Genomic DNA, 26,382 nt, shown 5'->3' on the forward strand with positions numbered 1-26,382 from the left:
GGAAGGTGAGGCAGAGCTTAAAATCTGTCTATTCCATTTCACTCCACCGGAAGTCCCTGTGATTGTAAACTTTTGAACAATAGTTTTGATTGGTTAACCCAGTTAGAACTGGGAGTTAACTTGTGTAGGAGTAATTCTTACCTTGGTAAAATAACGGCTCCTTGCTCTTGTCAGGGTGTGGGTATTAATAGCCAGAACATCATGTTGCCTCTAAATAAATAATAAATATTAAATGATATTGATATTTTTATTGAGTGCTAAAAATATTTAAACACACATTCTGGTTTCCATGTTTTGTGGGGACATTCCATAGACGTGATGGTTTTTATACTCTACAAACTGTAATTCTATTCCCTTCCCCTAACCCAAACCCCAACCATCACAGAAAACTTTTTCCTACTTCAGATTTTTTAATAAACATCATTCTGTTTGATTAATAAGCTTGTTTCTTCATGGGGACATCAAAATGTCCCCACTAGGTCATAAAAATAATGGTATTCCTATCTTTATGAGGAAAATTGGTCCCCACAATGTGATAATTACTAGGAACACACAAACACACACGCACACACACACACACACACACACACACACACACACACACACACACACACACACACACACAGTATTAATGTTTGACCATGCGGAACAGGTGGAACAAGGCATCCATGACTTGACAAAGAGCATAATCCATATTAAAGCCCATCAAACAAAAACGACCATACCCTTTAAACCCAAGCATTGAATACCGTACGCATTAACTACTGAGTACATTCACGCGGTGCGCGTCAAATATAGACGTGTTTCTTAAAGAGCCGAATCTGGGAAGTCCGCCGCTGTATAAGCATTGACTAAAGTGGTCGCAAACAGGTCCGGTAGCGCCGCACACGCATAATTTTGCGAATAAGAGCACTAAGTAAAAGCAACACAAAGTTTCTATTGGTCTCCCATGCTGCTTGAACTTCTGAAGTAAAGAGACTTTTACAAATGTTGCCAGTAAAATCCATATCACACCAGCAATGACAAGGTAAGCTAACGTTGGTTACAGTCCATATTCACCTTATTTTTCACGACAACAAGGGCGGCGCCATTGCGCTCATTTTGTCAACGTACTTCCGGCCGCATACATGAGCAGCTGAGGCAGTGGCTGAAGGCGACGCGTTAAACTTAAAAAGCTCACTCGAGTGCCTTTATGTTTGTTTCTTACCAATTTTAACGGACGGGAAGCCGACTGAGGAACACTCTTATCCCAAGGAATAAGAGTGTGTTCCAGGGCTATTCCTACCCAATGCTCAAGCTCCATGTCTGCCCAATGATCAAGCTCCATGTCTGCCCAATAATTCTGCTCCTAGCCTGCCCCATGACCCGGGTCCAAGCCTGCCCCATGACCCGGGTCCAAGCCTGCCCCATGACCCGGGTCCAAGCCTGCCCCATGACCCGGGTCCAAGCCTGCCCCATGACCTGAGCCAAAGCCTGCCCAATGACCCGGGTCCAAGCCTGCCCCATGACCTGGGCCCAAGCCTGCCCCATGACCCGGGTCCAAGCCTGCCCCATGACCCGGGTCCAAGCCTGCCCCATGACCCGGGCCCACATCTGCCTTATGTTCCGGGACCATGCTGGCCCCACGACCCTGGACCATCCTGGCCTCGTGACCCAGGACCTCTCAGGAACTGCCCTGCCATTGCCAAGAGGTCCTGGCCCGCCCGCCCACCCTCTATTGGACTTGATTATTTGTATGTTGGGCTCCGGGAGTCGCCCTTTAGTGGGGGGTTCTGTAAGGTTTTGTTCTGTGTTTGCTTGTATTCTGTGTATTTTTGTATTTTGTACTTGTATTTTGTTACTCTGCTCTGTTTGGACTTTTATTTTGAAATTCATCATGCCATGTCACACTTCACACTTCCTGTTTGTTTTTGTATATAAGTCACTTCCTGTTCACCTGTTCCTGGCTGATTATTACATCGCCATCCTGTTAGTATCTGCCTGTTATCTGTTAATCTGTTTTTGTACCTGTTATCTGTTCCTGTGTCTGACCTGAGCCTGTTTATCTGGATTTTGCCTGTATTGCCGCCTGCCCTGATATTGTGCCTGTCTTTGGATTCTGATTTTGGATTTACCCTCTGGATTTGTTTGCTGGCCCTTTTTGGGATTTTACTCAATAAACACCTTTTGCACAAGGATTCCCCTTCTCTCTGCTTTCATTAAAGCACCCCGTTACACACTGAAGTTAGAGGTTTTGTGTATAATGTTACTGTCGGTACAGTCTACACACTGTTCTGTTTAAGTATGGGTGCCATTTACATATTAATTCTCATGATGCAAGTTTACTTTAAATACTAACATAAAAATGTTTATGGTTATATTATTTTCACAGATGCATTGATGTGTAGTGATGCAGTGGACAACTGTGAGGATGATACAATCAACATGTTCCTGTGATGCAGAAACACAATGGGAGGATCCATCTGTCTTTGATCACAACTACACTTTAAAATCACAACTCAACCTTAAGCAACATACATCTGATATGGGAAAACAATGGTGCGGTTTCCCTGACAGGGCTTATTCTGGTCCCTGGCTAAAATGCATATTTGAGCTACAATAATTTAAAAACACCTTGTACTGACATACCTCAACATATATAAGTGCCATTGTTTTGTCACAAGATGCACACCAGTCTTGTTTTTGTAGGGTTTGTTTGTAAAAACTAAAATGTCCTAATATAATTAAGGCCTAGTCCTGTAAACCCTGTCCAAGAAACTGCTTCAATGTGTTGAGCTGAGAAACAACCATCTTTGTCAGCTTTACACAGGGTTAATATTGCATCCATTACACAGTCGCCAAGCACTTTACCAGTACATACACCAACAGCTTTCAGATATACGCTTGGGATCAGCTCCTCATGACTCTGATAAAGCTGTGTCTTAATTTATTGCATATATGTACAAGGTAAGTACACGTTCTGTAAAATAAAGTGCTAGAGTACCATACTGATTCTTAAATATAATACTTTATTTGACCACAGGGTTATAGCCTTATCTTATTGGATAGATTACAGACTATTGGAATCACAAGCACTGTTTTGTCATGGTTTCCTTCTTATTTAACAGGACATGATTAATTCGTACAGTTAAAACAATACACTTCCAAGTTTTTCTGTGTTGCTACTGGAATTCTACCAGTTTCATTGCTGAGCCCTTTTTTATTTTTCCTCTACCTCTTGGTGACATCTTTAGGAAATATGGTATTCAATTCATTGCTATGCAGATGGCACCGAGCTTTACCCTTTTCTCCACACTTCTAATTTTCCTTCAATTATACTCTTAGATTGTTTAGCTGAGATTAAACAGTGGTTTGCATTAGTGATGCGCGGGTCATCTCGTAACCCGCCAGCCCCGCAGGTCAGGTTGGGGTGGGTAAAGAAATTGTAATTTTATTGCGGGGCGGGTTGGGGCGGGCCAAATATTTCATAAAAGCAGGACCCGTGGGTTGGAAAAAACGCCGACCCGCCCATCACTAGTTTGCATCAATTTCCCTTAAATATAAATACCAGTAAAACCAAGATTCTACTAGTTGGCTCAAAAACCAACTTAGCTCATTCTAAATGTTCCTCAGTGTTTTTGTCATTTCATTAGTTTCTATTTCAGCACAGGGTAAAACATTGGGTGTCATCTTCCATAGTACTTTATTTATAAATTTCAAATTATAGTGTAGTCCATTCTGGATATTTTCATCTCCACAACATTAATTGTCTTTGTCCTGCTCTCTCAATAGAGAGTACAGTAACTTTGGTCCATGTTTTAGTCACTTTTCAAATTGATTTCTGCATTTCAGTTCTTTATGGTTTGCTGATGAAGGTTCTTGATGAACTTAAGAAGAAGAACACACCACATTTATCACATTTGACATGATACATGCTTTCTATTTCTCATTCTTTGTGCAAAAATTTATTAGGCCAAATAACAGCCAAGGTATATTAAATACATCATAGCAAAATAATTGCATGTGTTACTGGCCATCTTTTAAAAGAGTGATCTGGATAAATCACAATACTGACTGGCCGTGGACAATTCATATGTGCACTTATTACTATCATTACAGTAAAATGTCATTGAAAGACTGTGTATCATACCCCTCTGCTAATGTACGACCCACAGCCCAAACAGAAAAATTTAAATATAAAAAATAAAAATCGCATAGTTTTTTTTTTGTTTCCATTTGTTAAATTACAAATGAGTAAAAGTAAAATTAAGAAAATTAGAGAAAATGACAATAATTCAATGACGATGTTATCCAGAAAAATAAAAAAAATCGACATTTATTATCATAAAAATTATCAAATATTTTTTTATATTCTTTTTCTTTTTGTTTTTACATTGTATGGTCCAAAAATTTGACCCCACAAGCCAAATATACTTTTCTGTCTGTTTAAGTCAAGTACATTTTAGTGTAAATTATATATTTATATTTAAATTGTATATTTCTGAAAAGTATATATTTTTTTATAAGTGCAGAGTTAGAGCACTGTTTTTTCATGCCAATAATACTGAAAGAGACTAAATACTTGTTAACTTCTAATAACATTTATTTGTTATTAATTTTATATATATTTCATACGGTATAAATCATTTAGCTTGATGAAACATTTTGTTGTTAGTCTCATAAATGCATTGTACTTTGGTAAATTAATTAAAGGTCACTACAGAATTATTCTTTGTGTTAAAAATATTTGTTTAGCACATGTTTATTATGTCTACAAGGTCCCATTTAAGCATCCAGTTGGTGCTGGCCACTCATTGCTCACTACACATTCTGATTTATTTCCATCTGCATTTTCGAAAACAGCCTGAAACTTCAAGCTGGTACATTTAGTGACTTTGCACCTAATGGATGTTGCATCATTGAATTCCTGGAATGAACACTGAATCGTGCTGTAATCATTGGAGGGAATTTTGGTAACACTTTGAGCAATATCGGCAGCTGAACCTTCCAACTCAGAACTAGAATTTTTCGAACAAACAAGCATTTCCTTATCCAAAGAGACCAGACTGTGCCCTTTAATAAACTCCGGTTCATTGCAGTAAACCTTACTGAAATCATCCACATTTCTGTGGTTGTACCTCAGCCAATCTAAGAAATACTGTATGTCACAGTCACAGTGCCAGGGATTCCCATGGAGTTGAACTATGCACTGGAAATCAAGGTAATCAAAAAAGCCGAATGGTAAACTTCGCAAGTTGTTCATAGATAAGTACAACTTCTCCATGACTTGCTGATCCTTAAACAAGTTACCTTCCAGTAAGCTCAGGTTATTTCTCTGCAAATTGATTGTTTTTAGATTAAATAGTCCTTTGAAGACAGTACTATGCAATAAAACAATCTGGTTCTCAGACAGGTCCAGATTTTTCAGTGAGATGAGGTTCTGAAAGAAATCCGTAGGGAGTTCAGAGAGACTATTTTGAGACAAGTCCAAATATAAAAGGTGTTGTAGTTTCTGAGAACCCACAGGGGATAGTTGGACCAGTCTATTTTTTTTAAGAACAAGTTTCCGGAGACTTGGTGGAAATGCTTCAGGATTCAGAATCATTATGTGATTGCTTTGGAAATTCAGCTCCTCCAAATTATTTAGGTGGGCAAAGATGGCTACTGGAAGGTATGAGATCATGTTGCCCTGCATGGTAAACACCCTCAAAACAGAGTTGTTATGAAATATATCAGCTGACAGAGAGCCTATGTGGTTAAAAGACAAGTCAAGTTCCTGAAGTTGGTAAAGATTTTGAAAAAGAAGACTGGGTAGATATGACAAGCCATTTCCCCTTAACTTTAATGTTTCCAGTCTCTGTAAACAGTCAAAAATGCCATTGTACAAAACACTGATCATGTTGTTGTTGAGTAAAAGTCTTGTAAGGTGAGCCAACTTGTTGAAGGTCTCCATTTCAAATGTAAACAAATGAGAGTTTCCACTGATTTCAAGCTCCCGCAGCTCAGTCAGCTGATCAAAGGCATTGCTTGAAACCACTTTTAAGAGGCAGTTAAGAATAACCAGCTTATTAAGTTTAAGGTTTTCTCTAAAGGAACTTCCATTCACGTGTGTGACACCAGATGCCACTACGATAAGTTCTTTCACTTGTGTGGAGATGTTTACAGGTAAAACTTTCATTCTGTCATCTGAGCAAATGACCGTTGCAGCTGAGAAGCACTGGCATAGTTCAGGACAGCATTCATTGTAGCACAGTTTAATAAGGAAAAGTAAAGCAACAACACCACCACAGTGCTTTGACATATCCGCTGCAAAAAAAAAAGATTACAGTTTAGTTACAATTATTTTGAAATGTCTCTGTGTTGTTAATTATAAGCAATACAATAATCTCATATTCAGTGTCCATCACGTGGGAACAAAGCATGCCGGGAATGTCATCTGTCTGTCAGGTTATGGTGGCTGCAATACCTTAGCTGCCTGGTCAGATTAATGCAAAATAATATTTCTATTGCACAATTAACAGCCTTATTATTTTACGTCACATGTAATTTGTAATTGTTAAATAACAAGCTTAGAGAAAGCAAATTGTGTTCATGGCTTGATGTTAGATTTTATCTCAACTGTCACGATTGCCACCACGGCTCCCTCTGCTGGCCACAGGATGCTTTGCTACCCAGGCCCTCAAGAATTTCCCTGCGTTCCAGTTAGTTTTTTATGACCTTCCCTCGCTAACTTCCCTCAGTCTCGTTCACTCGGATGTACGTCATTGCTTACATTGTACGAGTGCCCACTACTTCTTGAACACTTGAAGTAGGTTCAAATCAGTGGCGGCTCGTGACTGCACTTCCGAGGATGCGCTAATTCAAAATAAGTGGTCGGATTGTCACGTGTGTGGTTCCCTCTTCCAAAATATGTGTCATGCGTGTGGAGAGATCCTGTGTGCATCACGCGCCCCGTCAAAACAAGTGCCTGCTGGAGACACGTCAAAACCATTTATGATAAAAGAGACGCTCACGTTCCCTAAATACACGCAACACACTCCCTTAACAGTAAACTCTGATTACGCATGAGATTGTGTGAGTATCTGGCACACGCGAGCGTCTCCTTTCAAGTTCAAGGCAGCAGGCACTTGTTTTGGCATGACAGGTGATGCACACACGATCTTTTAAAGAGCAGAACACATATTTTGAGATGACGAACCACACACATGACAAGCTACATACATGTGACGAACTTCGCATCGTGAGCTTCAAAAAAAGAAGTCACCAGCCGCCACTGGTTCAAATGGATCGCCCAAAGCCCTTGATTACATGGAAAGTGGAGACCGCCCCCTCCATTTGAACTGTGCAAAGCGGGAGTTGCTGAAGTGCGTCTTTTGCAGAGATTTTTGTGTGAGCATATCAGTGAACACCCCTGACCACTCGGTGAGTTTCACGTCTTTGTAAGTTTAATGCATTTTAGGAAGGATTGTTCCTGTGTTAGATTGTTCCTATATAGCCATTATAGAGGTGGAAGAAACACCCGAAAATTCTCGGGCCAGCATCATGTGTCCAAATTTCAGTCAAAACCATTCATTTCATCATAAACAATCTGAAAACAGGGCTTTAAGTGTATAATTCCGAACTTGTCCTTTAAGAAAATGTCAGGTGACTCCCATGGGGTTTAAAAAGAAAAACTCTTTGGGAAAAGTCCTTGGGAGGAAAACACCCTGAAAGAGAACCAGACATAGCTGATCTTAAAGAGGATATACTCTATATTGAGTACTATATTATAAAAATGTATGTGAATTAAGTTTTTATAATTTAAAATAAAATAACAGTTAAAGAGCAAATTTTAGGTTAAACCTTTCATGAACTCTGTCTGTCTCCACTGTCATGTCTCTTATTTTGAAGTCCTGTATGTGTCTGCCATGTTTTGTAGTTCTGTGTAGTTCTTTTGTTTCATTGGTCTGCATGCTGATTGTTCCCCCAGGTGTTTCCCATTACCCAGTGTATTTAAACCCAGTGTGTGCATTGTCTCGTATCGGTGATTGTTAATTGTAATGTTCTCTCTAGGGGTTTTCACACTGCGCTTAACCCTGGGTTATCTTCATTCTAAACCCTGCTTTTAACCCTGGGTTAAGGAGCGTTTCACACCTGTAATTTGAAAGCGGTGTTAGCACCGCTTTTTACCCAGGGTTATGAAACCCTGCTCTGGAGCAGGGTTAGCACCGCATTTGTGGTGTTAACCCCGCATTGTGGTGTCAAACGCATGCAGTGTGAAACGAAGCAGGGTTAGAATGTTATGACCCTAATTAAACACAGCTGAAGTAGCTAATTAAGGCTTGATAATTACAGACAGGTGTGTTGAAACTGGGTTGGAGACTCCTGACCCAGGGTTTAGGAATGCACAGTGTGAAACGTCAAATTATGAATACCCAGGGTTATCTCTTAACCCCTGGTTAAGTTTGAACAGTGTGAAACATGAAAAAAATAACCCAGGACCCGTTAACCCTGGGTTTTGAATAACCCAGGGTTAACAATTTCAGGTGTGAAAAGCCCTTCTGTCTCTGTCTCTGTGTTCACCCATGCCTGTTTCTGGATTATGGTTTCTACCCATTTGTTTGGATTTACCCATATAAAATATATATACTGCACTTGGATCCTCTGCCTCTGACTGCTTGCTTTAAACAAACATCATTACAAAACCACTCAATAACTCAAAGTATAGAAAAATAATGTAGGAATTAGAGTTTCTTTAAAATAATTATAAATACGCTAGTAAGGCTTCTGGAGTTTAGTTCCGCCTCTAAAAACCGCCAAACCCGAAGTGATGTTTGTTTAAACTTGTGTGATGAAACACAGCCATTCAATTTTATTTATATAGTGTTTTTCACAATTGGTAATTGTTTAAAGCAGCTTTACATTAATAGAAGCAGGGGAAAACACAGAAAAATTGGCAGACAACATAAGTAGGAAAATACAGCGGCTATGAATAAACTTTACAAGCAAGCAAATTAATAATGTAACATATAGAAGAGTGTGCTAGGTTAAGCCAATGTCGGCTGACTCCCCTAGGAGAAAAACCTCCCCACTTTTTAAGCCTATGAGAAAATAAGTCCTAGGAGGAAAAATAACTTTAGGAGATATATATATATCGACTGTATATATAAACTCAGCAAAAAAAAGAAACGTCCCTTTTTCAGGACTGTGTATTTCAACAATAATGTTGTAAAAATCCAAATAACTTTACAGATCTTCATTGTAAGGGGTTTAAACATTGTTTTCCATGCATTTTCAATTAACCATAATCATTTAATTAACAATGCACCTGTATGAACAAATTCAAGGAATAGAGAAGTCAGTTCATAAAATATCAGTGTTCGCAGACAATATTGCTCTTTATAGAAAATCCATCTTTCTCCATTCCTTCACTTATGCAGTGTTTGTATGAATATTTACTAGTCTCAGGATATAAAAGTAATGAAAATAAATCTGAAGCAATGATGATTTCTGGGGTTTGGCCATCCCAGTTTAATGAACAGGTCTCATTTCATTGGTCTAAGCAAAGATTTAGATATTTAGGAATTATTCTTACACCCAAATCCAGCCAGCTTTTTGAAGAAAACTGCAAAAAAACTAATAAAACAAATACAAAAAGATATAGCGAGATGGAAGATTCTTCCTCTCTCACTACTAGGCAGAATTGAGGTAATTATTATTTTTTTGTTTCAATCCCTTCCGGTAAATGTACCCATTTCAGTTTTTGATATGCTAAATTAATTAGTAAATTCATATGGCAGAAAAAGAAACCCAGGATAAAATGTAAAACTTTACTCTTATTAAATGAATGGATAAAACATTCTCTAAAAATCTGGACAAAAATAAAAAATGTATGGAGTTCCAGAATCTTTTTTTAGGGCCATGCCTATAGTAGGTAATATTGAATTTCTTCCTTCTGTATGGGACAGTGGATTTTGAACATGGGCTGATAAAGGTCTTAGAACAATAAATCAGTTATTCAGTGGAAATAAACTTAAATCATTTTCACAACTTCAAGAACAATTTACTATTCCATCTGCAGATATGTATAGGTATTTCCAGATGAGACATTACATGATAAGTCATAAAGAGAAAGACCTGCACATTAAAGAACCAAACAAAATAGAAGAATATTTTATTAATATTACAGAAAAACATTTTCCAATTAAAAGACATGTGTCTCATTTATATAAAAGGCTGATAACTAATTATACAAAACACAGGAGATGTTAAAGGAAAATTGGAATTAGTAGTAGTAGGTAGTAGTAGTTTATTTTCTCCAGTCATTCAAACATAACAACAAACACAAACAGAATTTTATAGTACAATTTTGGAATTGGAACTAAATACTATAATTGAAGATGACATCTGGGAAGAATTATGGAAGGGATGCCATAAGGGTACACTGTAAAACCCAATAAGTTAACTCAACTTAAATGGTTTAAGGCAATCAGTTTCCTCAAACGGTTTAAGTTTAAAACTCATACATATGAGTACTGTAAATTGTCAATTATAAGTGCATGAGACAAAAATGTTTGAGTTACCTTTACTCAAATATATTAAGTTCATACCACTGAAATAGTTTTAATTCACTTAATATATTTTATTTAGTTCACACAACTATATAGCTACTCAAATGGTTTGAGGAAACAGATTGCCTTAAATGGTTTAAGTTAGCTTAACTCAAATTAATAAGTTCACACAACTATATAGCTACTCAAATGGTTTGAGAAAACCGATTGCCTTAAATGGTTTAAGCTGATTTAAAGGCGCTCTAAGCGAATCTGTGTGACGTTACTTTTTGTTGATGTTTAAACTGTTTTCAAACAAACGGAGCGTAGCTAACTCCTCCCCCTCCCTTCCGTGCTTTCATGAACGTGCCCAACCCCCACCCCCAAATCCTTCTTGTCGTTTATTGGCTAGAACACTTTGTTATCGTTTCTGGTGGTAGGTTTGGCCACTTTGTTTTATTGCAGTTTGTGGAGCCTAGGCTGTCTACAGAGATTGCGGTTTTTACAGTTTGATCAGCGGACAGGCAGCAAGCAGATAGTGAGGAGATGTTTGTTGTATGTAACAAAAAATGTTTTATGATCAAAAATGCGTGAATTTTACAAACATTGTTTTAAACATAAAACAAAAGTGTGCTGTTCAGTCCAAATTCACATGCACTCAATGTACTGTACACTTTTACTAAATCAGTGTACTGTGCCTTAATTCAAACGACATTTAAGAATTTTTAAGACGTACACTTTTCTCATGAAAATACAAATTACTTTTCCACTTACAGACTGTAGTATACTCACAACATAATAAATGTGGTAACGTTACCTTTAAAAGGTTTTTTGAGTTAATGGCCGTCCGTTAGTCCTTACTGAGAGAAATTCAAACTTGCGTGGGAAACGTTTATGCTAAACAGTGAGAAAACACACAAATATGAAATTATTTTTCCATTTGAAATACTGTGGTGTACTTGCATCATAATAAATGAATGAATAAATGTGGTAACATTACCTTAAAAAGGTTTTATGAGTGAAGGGCTGTATTTCAATAATCACGGAGAGAAATTCAAACTTGCACGGGAAACGTTTGTGCTAAACAGTAAGAACACACACACAAATATGAATGAATTTTCCATTGAAAGAACGTCTCGGTTACATATGTAACCCTCGTTCCCTGAAGGAAGGGAACAGAGACGTCACGTCATGACCGACGAATTGGGAACCACTTCGTGGGGACCTATCCGCTTCGAGAAACTATTAAAAAAACAATAAAATTGGCATGCAGGTATTTGCATCTGCCGGCGCCGCGCAAGTATTTAACGAGAGGCAGGTGCGTATACCAAATGACTCTTTTCGCTGAGAAAGCCGAGCATCTAGTGCCCGGCCACACTCAGCAGTGGAACAGCAACTGTGGCGACGGACATGACGTCTCCGTTCCCTTACTTCAGGGAACGGGGGTTAGATACGTAACCGAGACATTCCCTTTCAGTCGGTCACTACGACGTCACGTCTTGACCGACGAATTGGGAATCCCTACCAAAGCGCCACTGGAGCTGACCCTTCCAGTGCCTGCGTAAAACCTTCCGTCTTCACTTTACGAGAGGCGGAACCTGGGCTTACAGCAGAAGGCCGGTCACTACTGTTTCCTAAACCCACGGTAGTGAACTAGGCAAACTGGGAAGCGAATCCATCCTGGGCGGAACTAAGAGACGCTGCAGAGCCAACCCAGAGGAGATTGTATGAAGGGGTGGCGAAAAATAGCCCGTAGGTCTATGACGTGACTCTCATAACTATAATATATTAGAGAGAAAGCAGAGTGGGCTCTGCAAGAGAAAACGTGGTAGATTAGCTCCACGGAAAATACGCGCAAAGGACACCTCATGGGGGCGCTATATGGTGCCTAGCCAAACACAGGTTTACAAGAATACAGCTAGTGAGAGGCTGACAACCGATGCTCCGCAACATCGACTGTCAAGGCGATGGAGGAAAGTCAAAACCTTATTTTGTGACATTTTGACCTTATGGCCTTCCATAGTGGTGCAGTCGTGGAGCACCAAAACAGAGGCTGCAAGCCGACACAGGAGCCAACTCTGAGTGTCTCTACCGGTTTGAGGAGAGAACACGAGAGGATACCGGCTCAATACGAACACTGTAAAATCTGGTGAACGTGTTAGATGTCGCCCAGCCAGCCGCACTACAAATGTCTGTTAGCGAGGAACCACGAGCAAATGCCCAAGATGATGCCACACTTCTAGTAGTTTTCATAAGCAAGGGCGATAGTGTCTACAACCCAATGAGACATCCTCTGCTTGGTGACAGCTTTCCCTTTCTGCTGACCACCATAACAGACAAAGAGCTGCTCTGAGGTACTAAAGCTTTTGAGTTTGGTCCACATATCTACGCAATGAGCGCACAGGACATAACAAAGCCATGGCTGGGTCTGCCTCCTCCGGCGGCAGCGCTTGCAAGTTCACCACCTGATCTTTAAAAGGAGTGGTGGGAACTTTGGGCACGTAGCCGGGCCTGGGTCTCAGTGTTACACTGGTATTGGCGGCCCGAACTTAAGGCACGAATTGTTGACCCAGAATGCATGAAGATCCCCTATCCGCTTAACCGAAGCCAGTGCGAGAAGAGTTAGAGTTTTCATTGTGAGAAATTTGATACTCACAGACTGCAAAGGCTCAAACGGGGCATCCTGAAGTGCTTTCAGCACCATGGACAAGTCCCACGGAGGAATAGAGGGTGGGCGAGAAGGATTCAGCCTTCGTGCACCTCTTAAAAATGTATTGACCAAGTCGTGCTGACCCACTGACCTACCGTTTATCGGTGCGTGATGCACGGACACAAGGACAAGAGTGAGCATCGTGCATCAGAGCTCCGTCAAGTTTATCATCCAAATCCTATTTTCTGACTACCTTGTTCCTATTTATATAATATAACATATTCGTTTATCTCAAGAATACTTTACCGTGACGACTATTGAGCAGTACTACCACGTGAAACGATTTATCACTGCTAAACACCCAGTGTTAGCATATAGCCCGCTAGCATCAACAAACAGGTGCCGGTTTTAGTTACCATTTTGCCGATCTAATGGCGGACTCATCCACTGTATGCTATTCAGACCTGTCCTCACCTGAGCGGGAAGCTGTGGAGCAGTTGATACCCGGTTATCGCAGATCCTACGCGACGTACAGCGCCCAGTTCACCCAGGCTCCAGACATCCACAAGCGACCGAGAAGTGCAAAAAGCGAACACCCTACGCGGTGCAGCTTCACGGACAGCGCTCGAGGGAACGGAGACGCCATCGCCCAGAATGAAAGCGATCGGGAAGCCGTGGAGGAGCCGCTGCCCAGCCGTCGCAGATTCAGTGTGCCTCACATCACACTGGCTACAGACGTCCGCAGGCGATCGGGGCGTGCTGCGAGTGAGCTTCCCTCGCGATGTAGCTTCACGGACCGCGTCCAGGTGACCGAAGACGCCATCACCCAACATGAAAGCGGTAAGACTCCGCTTGTTATTGTAACCTGCATTACTTGCCACATGTACAGTTTAGCTTCTTCCATCAGCACAGAGGGGTTTACTTGTGCTAAGTGTATTGAAGTAGTAAGGCTGACGGAGAAGATTGCAGAACTAGAAGTGCGCATCCAAACGCTAGTTGATGACAGCAATACCGCTAATGCTACAAACGCTAATACCGCTAATGCTACAAACGCTAATACTGCTAATGCTACAAACGTTAATACCGCTAATGCTACAAACGCTAATACCGCTAATGCTACAAACACTGTTTCGGGTGCGCCTAGTGTTAAACGTAATACACATAGCTCGGTTCCATCATCTGAGTCAAGGGGGCCGACTAACTGGGTGACTGTCAGGCGGCAAAGTCCGGTGCCCACCCAAGACCCCCCTGGTAATTTTCAAACAGGTTCGATATTCTAAGCAACACACCGACTGAGACGTCTGTTAAAAGTGCCTTGGTCATTGGAGATTCGATACTTAGGAACGCGAACATTGAGGCACCAGCCACCATAGTCGATTGTATACTGGGAGCCAGGTCTTCAGACATTAGATCAAAACTTAAAGTGCTGGCTAATGCTAAGCGTAAGTTTTCTAAAATTGTTATTCACGCCGGCACGAATGACACCAGACTCCGCCAGTCGGAGATCACCAAAGATAATATTAAAGAGATATGTGAAATTGCTAAAACAATGTCAGACAATGTAATATGCTCTGGTCCCCTCCCCGCCTACCGGGGGGATGAAACTTACAGTACATTATTGTCTCTTCATGACTGTATGTCAAAATGGTGCCCTCAGCATAACGTAGGGTTTATAGACAATTGGAAGCATTTTCGGGGGAGACCTGACCTGCTAAAGAGAGATGGCCTCCATCCATCTCAGGAAGGAAGGGCGATTCTCTCTATAAATCTGACCAATAGTCTTACTTCGAATACAGTCTGACTATCCAGGGTACAAGTCAGGCAACAGACGGATCGGCTTAACCGTCCATCTGTTAGCTGCCGTGATATGTCAAGATCACTTATATCCCAGCACTTCGAGTCAATCTTACCAGAATATCAACACATTTCAACTGTATCTGTTCCCCGAACAAATAAATACCACATCTGGTACAAATCTGATTAATATAAAATTAGAAAACAATACATTAACAGATGAACCTCGAATGTTAAAATTCGGCCTTCTTAACATTAGATCGCTTACCAATAAAGAACCTATTGTCAATGAAATAGTTACAGACCAAAACTTAGATGCACTCTGTTTAACAGAAACCTGGCTTAAAGCAGACGACTACATTAGTTTAAACGAATCCACCCCACAAGACTATTATTATAAACACGAACCTCGATTAAAGGGGAGAGGGGGTGGTGTAGCTACAATATACAACAACATTTTTAAAGTAAACCAAAAATCTGAAGTAAAATTTAAATAATTCGAACTAATGTTGTTAAATATGGAAATAACTGATCGTAACCACAAACAGCTCTCTTTTGCCTTAGCTACAATCTATAGACCTCCGGGCCACCATGCAGATTTCCTTAAAGAAATTGCAGATTTCCTGTCTGAGCTTGTAGTCACTGTAGATAAAGCTCTTATCGTTGGTGATTTTAATATTCATGTGGATAACCCAAAAGATGCACTAGGACGTGCATTTATGGATGTTCTAAATTCTCTCAATATTAGACAAAACGTGACAGGGCCAACGCATACTCGTAAGCACACATTAGACTTAATTCTGTCACTCGGGCTCAATATTAATGACATCAAAATATCACCTCAGAGTGATGCAGTTTCTGACCATTACCTTGTGTCATACACTGTACTTCTAGATAGGATCACTCAATACACAACATGCTACAGATTAGCCAGAACAATAATTTCCACCACTAAAGATAGATTTATTAGCACTCTTCCAGACTTGTCCCAAATTAAACATGTAGCAGATAACTGTGACGATCTAGATATTGTAATAGAAAACCTAAACAATGTCTGTTCTAACACATTGGATGCCGTTGCTCCCATTCGAAAAAAGAGAATCAAAGAAAAACCGCCAGCTCCATGGTATGATCATCATACTGCAGCACTCAAAAAGGCAACTAGGAAAATGGAAAGAAATTATAGAAGCACAAAGTTAGAGGTATGGCGTGCAGCATGGAAAGAGAGTGTTAAACAATACAGACAGGCTATTAAAACCGCCAGATCTACCTATCTTAGCAAGCTTATAAATGAGAATCATAATAACCCTCGTTTCCTCTTCAGCACCGTTGCAAAACTGACTAGAAATAAAGAACAAACAGAAACCAATAGTAAACTTCAACACAATAGTAACGACTTCATGAACTTCTTTTCTAACAAAATTACGGCTATAAGGGAAAACATCGTAGCTACCCAGGCAGCCACCACTCTACCCGTTAGTTCACTTAACACTAGACTACCATACGAACATCTTGATTCATTTAAACCTACTACAATAGATGAGCTCTCTAGAGTAGTTACATCATCGAAATCATCATCCTGTATATTAGACCCCGTTCCCACAAAACTGCTTAAAGAGGTATTCCCTGTAGTGTCAACCCCGGTTCTAAATATCTTTAACTCATCGCTAGAAATAGGATACGTTCCAACAGCTTTCAAACTAGCAGTTATTAAACCGCTGATTAAAAAAACGCAGCTTGATCAGGGAGAGCTTAATAACTTTAGACCAATCTCAAATCTCCCTTTTCTATCGAAAATATTAGAAAAGGTAGTGGCAAGCCAGTTACGCACATTCTTGACAAATAATAGTACACATAAAAAGTTCCAATCAGGATTCAGGCCCCACCATAGCACAGAGACAGCGTTGCTTAGAGTTACAAATGACCTCCTATTAACATCCGATCGTGGTGAAATCTCAATTCTTATATTATTAGACCTTAGTGCAGCCTTTGACACAATAGATCATACAATCTTACTCAATAGACTAGAAAACTATGTTGGTATCAGTGGTCAGGCGCTAGCCTGGTTTAGGTCGTATCTAACCAATAGCTATCACTTTGTTTATGTAAACGAGGAAGAGTCATATCACTCCCTGGTTAAATACAGTGTACCGCAGGGTTCGGTTTTAGGTCCTATCCTGTTCTCGTTATACATGTTACCTCTAGGAGACATTATCAGGAAACATAACATAAGTTTTCACTGCTATGCGGATGATACCCAGCTTTACATCTCCTCACATCCCAGCGAAACACACACGTTTTCTAAGCTAACAGACTGCCTTAGCGATGTTAGTGACTGGATGGCACATAACTTTCTTAAGCTGAACTCCAATAAGACAGAGATACTTATTATTGAACCGAATCGCTACAAACATAATATGTCAGATTACAAGTTGCACATAGATGGCTGCACTGTGGTGCCATATTCCACGGTTAGGAACTTAGGTGTGATGTTCGACAGCAACTTATCCTTCGATAGTCATATCGCCAACGTCTGCCGCACAGCATTCTTCCATCTTAGAAATATCTCGAAAATACGCCATATACTGTCTACATCTGACGCAGAGAAGCTTATCCATGCTTTTATGACCTCTAGAATAGACTATTGTAACTCGCTACTCGGGGGATGCCATGAAAATCAAGTAAACAAGCTTCAGCTAGTTCAAAACGCTTCCGCAACGGTACTTACTCGATCTAAAAAGTATGACCACATAAGCCCAATTCTGGCATCTTTACACTGTCTACCAGTTAAATATCGCATACAATTTCAAATATCACTAATCACCTACAAAGCTTGATTTGGATTTTGGAACTTTCGTGTTCTTGTGAATAGTATGCCATACAAACCCGTTTGCCACTGAACCTGCATTAACGACGACAGTTGGGCCTCCAGCCTTAGTCAAACGGGTTGGCACGTATGGTTGGGTTGTGATTTTGGCGCTTTCTTTGTATTGCAAATAGTATGCCATACAGACCCGTTTGCCACTGAACCTGCATTAACGACGACAGTGGGCCTTTTGGCCTTAGTCAAACGGGTTGGCACGTATGGTTGGGTTGTGATTTTGGCGCTTTCTTTCTATTCAATTCAATTTTATTTATATAGCGCTTTTCACAATACTCAATTGTTTCAAAGCAGCGTTACATTAATAGAAGCAGTAAAAGCACAGAAAAACGACAGAAAGCATAACATAATACACAATAGCATAAGCAGTCAAATTTGCTGCGGCTATGACGCAACATTATGAGCGAGCATATTACTAATGTAACGTCTAGAAGAAGAAGCTAAGTTAAGCCAAAGCAAGCTACCTCCCCGGGGTAAAAAACCCCCTAGGAGAAAAAAAACAAAAACCCCGGGTTGTTTAGCCGAGGAAATAAAAATAAAAGTCCTAGGAGGGAAAAACCCTTGGGAGATAAACATGTTTATATACACACATATAAACGGATAAGGAGCTTAAGCGGAGATTAAGCGGAGATTAAGCAGAGATTAAGCGGATATTAAGCGGGTCCTGCCGGTGGTCGTTGGTCAGGCATCAGCTGGGCATCACATTGAAGGACGACCAGTAGATCAGAGGTGTGCCGACTTTCACATCTACCGGAACTGGGTCTGTTTGTCCCGTTCTCCTCAGAGTCAATGGGACCCAGGGACGAGACAGGGAGAGAAAAACAAAATCATATTAGCGTAGGGGCCGTTCACATGTAATGCAAGTGTCACACAGTGATGTGGTTTAATCAGCTTAGTTTCAGACAGACTAACTATTGAGGCATAATTGTTTTATCCACATGGAGGATTTTGCAAATTGGGGGCCCACTGCGACGGTATATATGGTAACTAAGGGTCACCTTCCGATTTTTAAGAGAAAATGAAACCTGTCGACCCGTTTGACTAAGGCCTGTAACCCCACTGTCGTCGTTAATGCAGGTTCAGTGGCAAACGGGTCTATATTGCATACTATTTACAAGATCACGAGAAAACGCCAACATCGCAACCTGACCATACGTGTCAACCCGTTTGACTAAGGCTGGAGGCCCCATTGTCGTCGTTAATGCAGGTTCAGTGGCAAACGGGTCTGTATGGCATACTATTCACAAGACACAAGAAAGGGCCAAAATCGCAACCCGACCATACGTGCCAACCCGTTTGACTAAGGCCGGAAGCCCCACTGTCGTCGTTAATGCAGGTTCAGTGGCAAACGGGTCTGTATGGCATACTATTTGCAATAGAAAGAAAGCGCCAAAATCACAACCCAACCATACGTGCCAACCCGTTTGACTAAGGCCAAAAGCCCCACTGTCGTCGTTAATGCAGGTTCAGTGGCAAACGGGTCTGTATGGCATACTATTTGCAATACAAAGAAAGCGCCAAAATCACAACCCAACCATACGTGCCAACCCGTTTGACTAAGGCTGGAAGCCCCACTGTCGTCGTTAATGCAGGTTCAGTGGCAAACGGGTTTGTATGGCATACTATTCACAAGAACACGAAAGTTCCAAAATCGCAATCCGACTATAGGTTAAGATAAGGTTTTTATTTATTTATTTGGTTGGTCTGTGTTATGACCGCGAGGGCTTTGTTCCGTACAGATAACTATTTCGAGTTAAGTACTTTTACTAGACAAATTATGCGAATGCTTTGTTGAAGAGAAAAGTTTTAAGTCTAGATTTAAAATTATCGACTGTGTCTGATTCTCGGACATCGGTTGGTAAATCATTCCAGAGCTTAGGGGCTAAGTAGGAAAATGACCTTCCACTTTTAGACACTTTTGATAGTCTAGGGATAATCAAGAGACCAGAATTTTGCGACCGTAGTGTGCGTGATGGATTGTATTCTAATAGTAATTCTCTAAGATATGAGGGTGCTAGGCCATTTAAAGCTTTGTAGGTGATTAGTGATATTTTAAATTGTATGCGATATTTAACTGGTAGCCAGTGTAAAGATGCCAGAATTGGGCTTATGTGGTCATACTTTTTACATCGAGTAAGTACCCTTGCGGAACCGTTTTGAACTAGCTGAAGCTTGTTTACTTGATTTGCATGGCATCCCCCAAGTAGCGAGTTACAATAGTCTATTCTAGAGGTCATAAAAGCATGGATAAGCTTCTCTGCGTCAGATGTAGACAGTATATGGCGTATTTTCGAGATATTTCTAAGATGGAAGAATGCTGTGCGGCAGACGTTGGCGATATGACTATCGAAGGATAAGTTGCTTTCGAACATCACACCTAAGTTCCTAACCGTGGAAGATGGCACCACAGTGCAGCCATCTATGTGCAACTTGTAATCTGACATATTATGTTTGTAGCGATTCGGTTCAATAATAAGTATCTCTGTCTTATTGGAGTTCAGCTTAAGAAAGTTATGTGCCATCCAGTCACTAACATCGCTAAGGCAGTCTGTTAGCTTAGAAAACTTGTGTGTTTCGCTGGGATGTGAGGAGATGTAAAGCTGGGTATCATCCGCATAGCAGTGAAAACTTATGTTATGTTTTCTGATAATGTCTCCTAGAGGTAACATGTATAACGAGAACAGGATAGGACCTAAAACCGAACCCTGCGGTACACCGTATTTAACCAGGGAGTGATATGACTCTTCCTCGTTTACATAAACAAAATGATAGCGATTGGTTAGATACGACCTAAACCAGGCTAGCGCCTGACCACTGATACCAACATAGTTTTCTAGTATGCCATACAGACCCGTTTGCCACTGAACCTGCATTAACGACGACAGTGGGGCTTCCGGCCTTAGTCAAACGGGTTGGCACGTATGGTCGGGTTGCGATTTTGGCGCTTTCTTGTGTCTTGTGAATAGTATGCCATACAGACCCGCTTGCCACTGAACCTGCATTAACGACGACAGTGGGGCCTCCAGCCTTAGTCAAACGGGTTGACACGTATGGTCAGGTTGCGATGTTGGCGTTTTTTTGTGATCTTGTAAATAGTATGCAATATAGACCCGTTTGCCACTGAACCTGCATTAACGACGACAGTGGGTTTACAGGCCTTAGTCAAACAGGTCGACAGGTTTCATTTTCTTTTAAAAATCGGAAGGTGACCCTTAGTTACCATATATACCGTCGCAGTGGGCCCCCAATTTGCAAAATCCTCAACTGTGGATAAAACAATTATGCCTCAATAGTTAGTCTGTCTGAAACTAAGCTGATTAAACCACATCACTGTGTGACACTTGCATTACATGTGAACGGCCCCTACGCTAATATAATTTTGTTTTTCTCTCCCTGTCTCGTCCCTGGGTCCCATTGACCCTGAGGACAATGGGACAAACAGACCCAGTTCCGGTAGATGTGAAAGTCGGCACACCTCTACCGGTCGTCCTTCAATGTGATGCCCAGCTGATGCCTGACCAACGACCACCGGCAGGACCCGCTTAATATCCGCTTAATCTCTGCTTAATCTCCGCTTAATCTCCGCTTAAGCTCCTTATCCGTTTATATGTGTGTATATACATGTATATCTCCCAAGGGTTTTTCCCTCCTAGGACTTTTATTTTTATTTCCTCGGCTAAACAACCCGGGGTTTTTGTTTTTTTTCTCCTAGGGGGTTTTTTACCCCGGGGAGGTAGCCTGCTTGGGCTTAACTTAGCTTCTTCTTCTAGACGTTACATTAGTAATATGCTCGCTCATAATGTCGCGTCATAGCCGCAGCAAATTTGACTGCTTATGCTATTGTGTATTACGTTATGCTATCTTGTTTGCCACGTAACAATAAAAAAATATACTAAAAACCTTGATTATTCTGGTTAGTCACATTGTACTGCTATTATTTTGAACAAGACTGTACCTCAGTTGCCGTAGGAACCACAGAACAGGATGAAACTGGACGTGAGATCGTGGACGTTTGTACTGACACCATCTGGGTATCCAGCAGACTTGATCTCACTCGTCAGGTTAAGGGGTGAACTGGAGAGGTAGGTGAGGCAGCCATTTTGTGCAGTGGCTCGGGTGTGACAGCCATCTTGTGAAGTGACTTTGCAGGCATGACTTTAGCTGGCTCTTGTGAGGTGGTTGTGGTTGAGCTGTAGTGTTCCTCATCTACAGCTCCCACGGTGAAGGGAGAACCACTCAACAAAAGAGCAAAGTCTATGTACTTCTATAAGGACCAGGTTGAGGCACGTGGAGCTCACACCGGTGCGCAACATTTTGCTACAGTTTCCGGGTTGAACGACAAAACGGTGTGCAGCGGTGTGCAACAGGTTTTAAATGCGTTTTCTCTTGTTTGGTGGGTGTGTCAGATATGCCGGCCCAATCAGCGGCAAGATGTATATAAACCACGCTGTACTAAAGAGACAGCTCGCTCAATGGGTTCAAGGTGGAATGTTGTCTTTCATTCTGGATGGCAAGGTCAGTGACTGTAACATCAAGGGTATTTTACAGTATCAAACACACATTTATAATGATTTCATCAGGCTTCAAAAATGTTTAAAAAGAACACAAAGAATGGCCTCTCAGCTACCGTAGTTGCAACTCTTGCGTCATCACAACAGGGTGTTCAACACATCACCGTTTCTGTTTAATAAACGTTGTGCAACGTTTTGTCGGGGCTGAACGCAGCCCAAATTTATAGTGAACAGACAGGAAGTACAAAGTGAGACATAACAAGATTTCAAAATAAAACACTGGAAACAGAACATGATATCAAACTAAAAGACCTGACAACAAAACAAACAGAATACAAGACAAAACCCTTAGAAATGACTATTGTTATATTAAAATGTTAATGTTAAATAATTTGGAATGCACTAGGCTACCTGTTTCAGCCACATATATGTTTATTAAAAATGAACAAATTTTAGTACAACGCAAATACATTAAAGAACCATATGTGTACTACTGAGCATTAAAGGCACAAAAGAGGATGTTTTGTTTTATACATTTTTGCAATATTACTTGAAATTGTCTTTTCTAACTAATAAAAGATTATTTATTAGGTGCACTGAAAGTAATAATATTAATATACATCATCTTTGCACAAGGTAGGGCCTTAAAAACATCAGCCAATCGTTCACGCAGTCATCGCAATCATCATTGGCCCTCTGGCTTGTCAATCACTGCCATTACGTTTCTTGTGAGAGACGTGCACGCTCCAGTAACTGTACACAGGCAACGCATGCGCATAGCGCATGAAACTCCGTCGTAAGTTTTCCTTGTCGCTCCTGTTTTCCTCCTCGAATTTGCACCATGGTGGAGAAGAAACCCGAAGGAGGACGCAAAAGAAAGACTTTTTTTTGAAGTCGCTAAGAAGAGAAAATTGTCAGAAGAGAGTAATCTAACCAGAGTCGTTATTGGAGAAACATTTCAATGCTGGAGAGCAATGAAGGAACAGGTGTGTCAAGACAGACACGCAGTTCGCAAAAATTCTTCTTGACAGGTAACAGTGATTATTCTTTCTTTGTTGAATAATTATTGTTGTACTGTTATTCAGGTATATTGACGTTGTTCTTTTACTGTAGTTGTTAGGGGACCAGTCTGCTACATGCTAGTTAAAATGGGAGTAGCGTCCACTGATCTAACGTTACGTCTTGTGTGTTTATTTATCATACCATTTCACATAATGAATCCACTAACGCGACACAGCATATGCAGGTGGTAAACAAACACTCATGTTCAAATACTCGTGCATGAGTTTTGGAAGGCGTTCCTAGAAATCAACTGTAAAGGAGGTGGGTTCTTCTTACGCATGCGCTTATTTAAAAAACTCAGTAATGGTCTTTGGATTCTCAGTCGGCGAAAACTAAGGTCCATGTGTTTCATGGAGCAGAAGACATAGTGACTAGTTGCCTATAAGTATTGTAGTGGAAAAAGTCAAACTTCAGGGCAGGGCCAAATGGGTGCCCTGTGGTGGCCTATTTAGTTAAAAAAATACCAAAAAAAAATTACACTCACAACTATAGTATGTGTGAGAATAGAAGTTTATTAAAATAGTATTGTTATCATTTATAATTGTATTTTGACAGCAACACAATTATACAAATATGCAATTATATATTATAGCCTATATTTTTGTATGGGCTGAAATTAGACTCAAAATGATTAACAAATACATGCACACGTATCTGTAAACTTGAAGCATGTTACAAATGTATTTTACTATCCACGAGCAAATGTCTTGAGATTTGAATATGTGAAATTCAGAATTTAAATGAATGTGTATCGATTTGTACAAATGTACAAATATTTTTTTTATTTTGTATTCAAATATCATAATTTGCGCATGCAAAAAGGGAGATGTGCATTTGTGGATCAGATGACACTTGTGCGTTAATCCCCTTCTGTTCATTTGTATATTGAGACTTTGCCGTTTAAGCATTTTTTGAGCCAAATACAAACAACTATCAATGAGAGAACCAAACAAATGTCTTTCATTTTGTATTGCGAATTTTAATATTTATGTGAATGTGCATCGATTTGTACAAACAGAGACATTTTTGGGAATTCAGTTGGCATATTTCGTATCATTATAAGTTGTGCACGCAAAAAAGAGGATTGTGCATTTGTGGATCAGCCAACACGCATGCATTCATCTTGTTCTGTTCATACGAGTTTTGAGAATTTAGTTGCATGGTTTGCATTGAAAGATCCACACGCACAGCTGTACTAAGAAAACCACTAGGCGGCAGTCTTACGGAGTTTCACACATGGCGGTGAATTCTGTTCCCTATGTTTCCCTTTAGTCTAATGTTTTTTATAGCGTTAGCGTTACGTTTATTATATATATATATATATATATATATATATATATATATATATATATATATATATATATATATATATATATATATATATATATTAAAAGTTGTAATGGCTTAGCTACTGAGAAATGTACACTGTAAAAATTTGTTGTAATTATGCAGCTGGTTGCCAGTAACTTACTGTAGATTTTACATTTATGTTATTTACTGGCAAGAGTTTGTTCAAAGTTAAATGAACATGAAACATTTTAGTCTTTATCTTCTACAGTAAGTTACTGGCAACCAGCTGCATAATTACAGCATTTTTTACAGTGTATGTAATGTATCTTTATTGTTGTTTCATGGTAAGTCAATTATTTTATAGTATAATTCACTATTTCATAATTTTCCTGTTTTCTATTATTTCTTTTTACCTTAAATGTATAGCCTATGTGTTTGTTCTAAAATTATTTTGTTAACATACAAATTAATATGCACTGGCCTGTGCATATTAGCATTAGCCAGCACTAAAAGAAATACCATAATAGAAAACTGGGGAAAGTGTGAAATATTTAATAAACTGTAGAATACATTATTGTTTTTTGTATAATCCATTTAAATTGCTAGTGTTTTTAAATACATAAAAACATACCGTGATAAAAACGCCATAAAAACGCTACACTAAAGGGTAGGGAACAGACTGAAATTGAAATCAATTGCTTTGCTAAGGCCATACTCATTAATGCTGGTACCGCCAATGCCAAGCTGGATGGTTCAGTAACATTATTTGTAATTTGATCAGTAATTTGTATTTGAACCAGTAATTTGATCTAGGAGCTTAGTTAAATTTAAAGGCGCTCTAAGCGAATCTGTGAGATGTCACTTTTTGTTGATGTTTGAACTGTTTTCAAACAAACGGAGCGTAGCTAACTCCTCCCCCTCCCTTCCATGCTTTCATGAATGAGCCCAACCCCCACCCCCAAATCCTTCTTGTCGTTTATTGGCTGGAACACTTTGTTTTGTTTCGTGGTGCTAGGTTTGGCCACTGTGTTTTTATTGCGGTTTATGGAGCCTAGGCTGTCTACAGAGATCACATTTTTTTACACTTTGATCAGCGGACAGGCGGCAAGCAGATAGTGAGGAGATGTTTGCTGTATGTAACAAAAAATGTTTTATGGTCTAAAACGCGTGAATTCGCTTAGAGCACCTTTAAGCTCCTAGATCAGATTATAAGTTATTTAAGTGTATGCTTTTGTTACGGTTACGCCTCTCATCCAGGCTACTGGATAATCCTGAATAATATATTTAAGCACTTATAAATCGATCAGCAGGGTGACTTCAAAGTGTGTAAAAGTACTTTGTTATTACAATATTCTGTAAGTTATGAATGAAAACATGATTTATAAACGTACATAATCAGGGCCCAGAGTGTTGTGGAAAGCGCACCTCAGGCTTACGTCTTCAGGTCATCAGAGGGAATATTAACACCCGAATATTAACATTTACTACATTTCCCATCGGCCCCTTACCTGAGACTGATTGCACCATCACCTGTTCTTCATTTAGTGGACTATTTAAGATCTCACCAAACCTGTTCTGTGCAAAGTCTTGTTTTGCCTGCATTTCTGAGCGGTTTCTTTGCATAGCGTTACCTGGATTTATATACCCCCATTCAGGGCCTGAAGTTAACTTTTTTGACCACCAGCC

At 40.1% G+C, this 26,382-nt stretch overlaps 1 protein-coding gene across 10 annotated transcripts in view; it reads right to left on the bottom strand.

Moving 5' to 3' along the window:
* The window catches only part of LOC129431407 (uncharacterized), a 122,118-nt gene that overhangs the window by 21,873 nt on the left and 73,863 nt on the right, over positions 1–26,382 (bottom strand). For 4 of the 10 annotated variants that reach the window (XR_012372800.1, XM_073874781.1, XM_073874784.1 and 1 more), the window contains exons 2-4: positions 11,509–11,588; positions 11,326–11,405; positions 142–210 (exon numbers count right to left, since the gene is read on the bottom strand). Coding sequence is in view for 3 of the 10 variants with exons in the window: in XM_055189286.2 (XP_055045261.1) it covers positions 4,751–6,280 (1,530 nt within the window). In the remaining 7 variants the exon portion in view is untranslated. Of the gene's footprint in view, positions 1–141; positions 211–3,928; positions 6,286–11,325; positions 11,406–11,508; positions 11,661–26,382 lie in introns of those variants that run through there. The other 6 variants (XR_008639809.2, XR_012372802.1, XR_012372801.1 and 3 more) reach the window with 4 other exon arrangements.

Source organism: Misgurnus anguillicaudatus, chromosome 13 (genome assembly GCF_027580225.2).
Source record: "Misgurnus anguillicaudatus chromosome 13, ASM2758022v2, whole genome shotgun sequence".
NCBI lineage: Eukaryota > Metazoa > Chordata > Actinopteri > Cypriniformes > Cobitidae > Misgurnus > Misgurnus anguillicaudatus.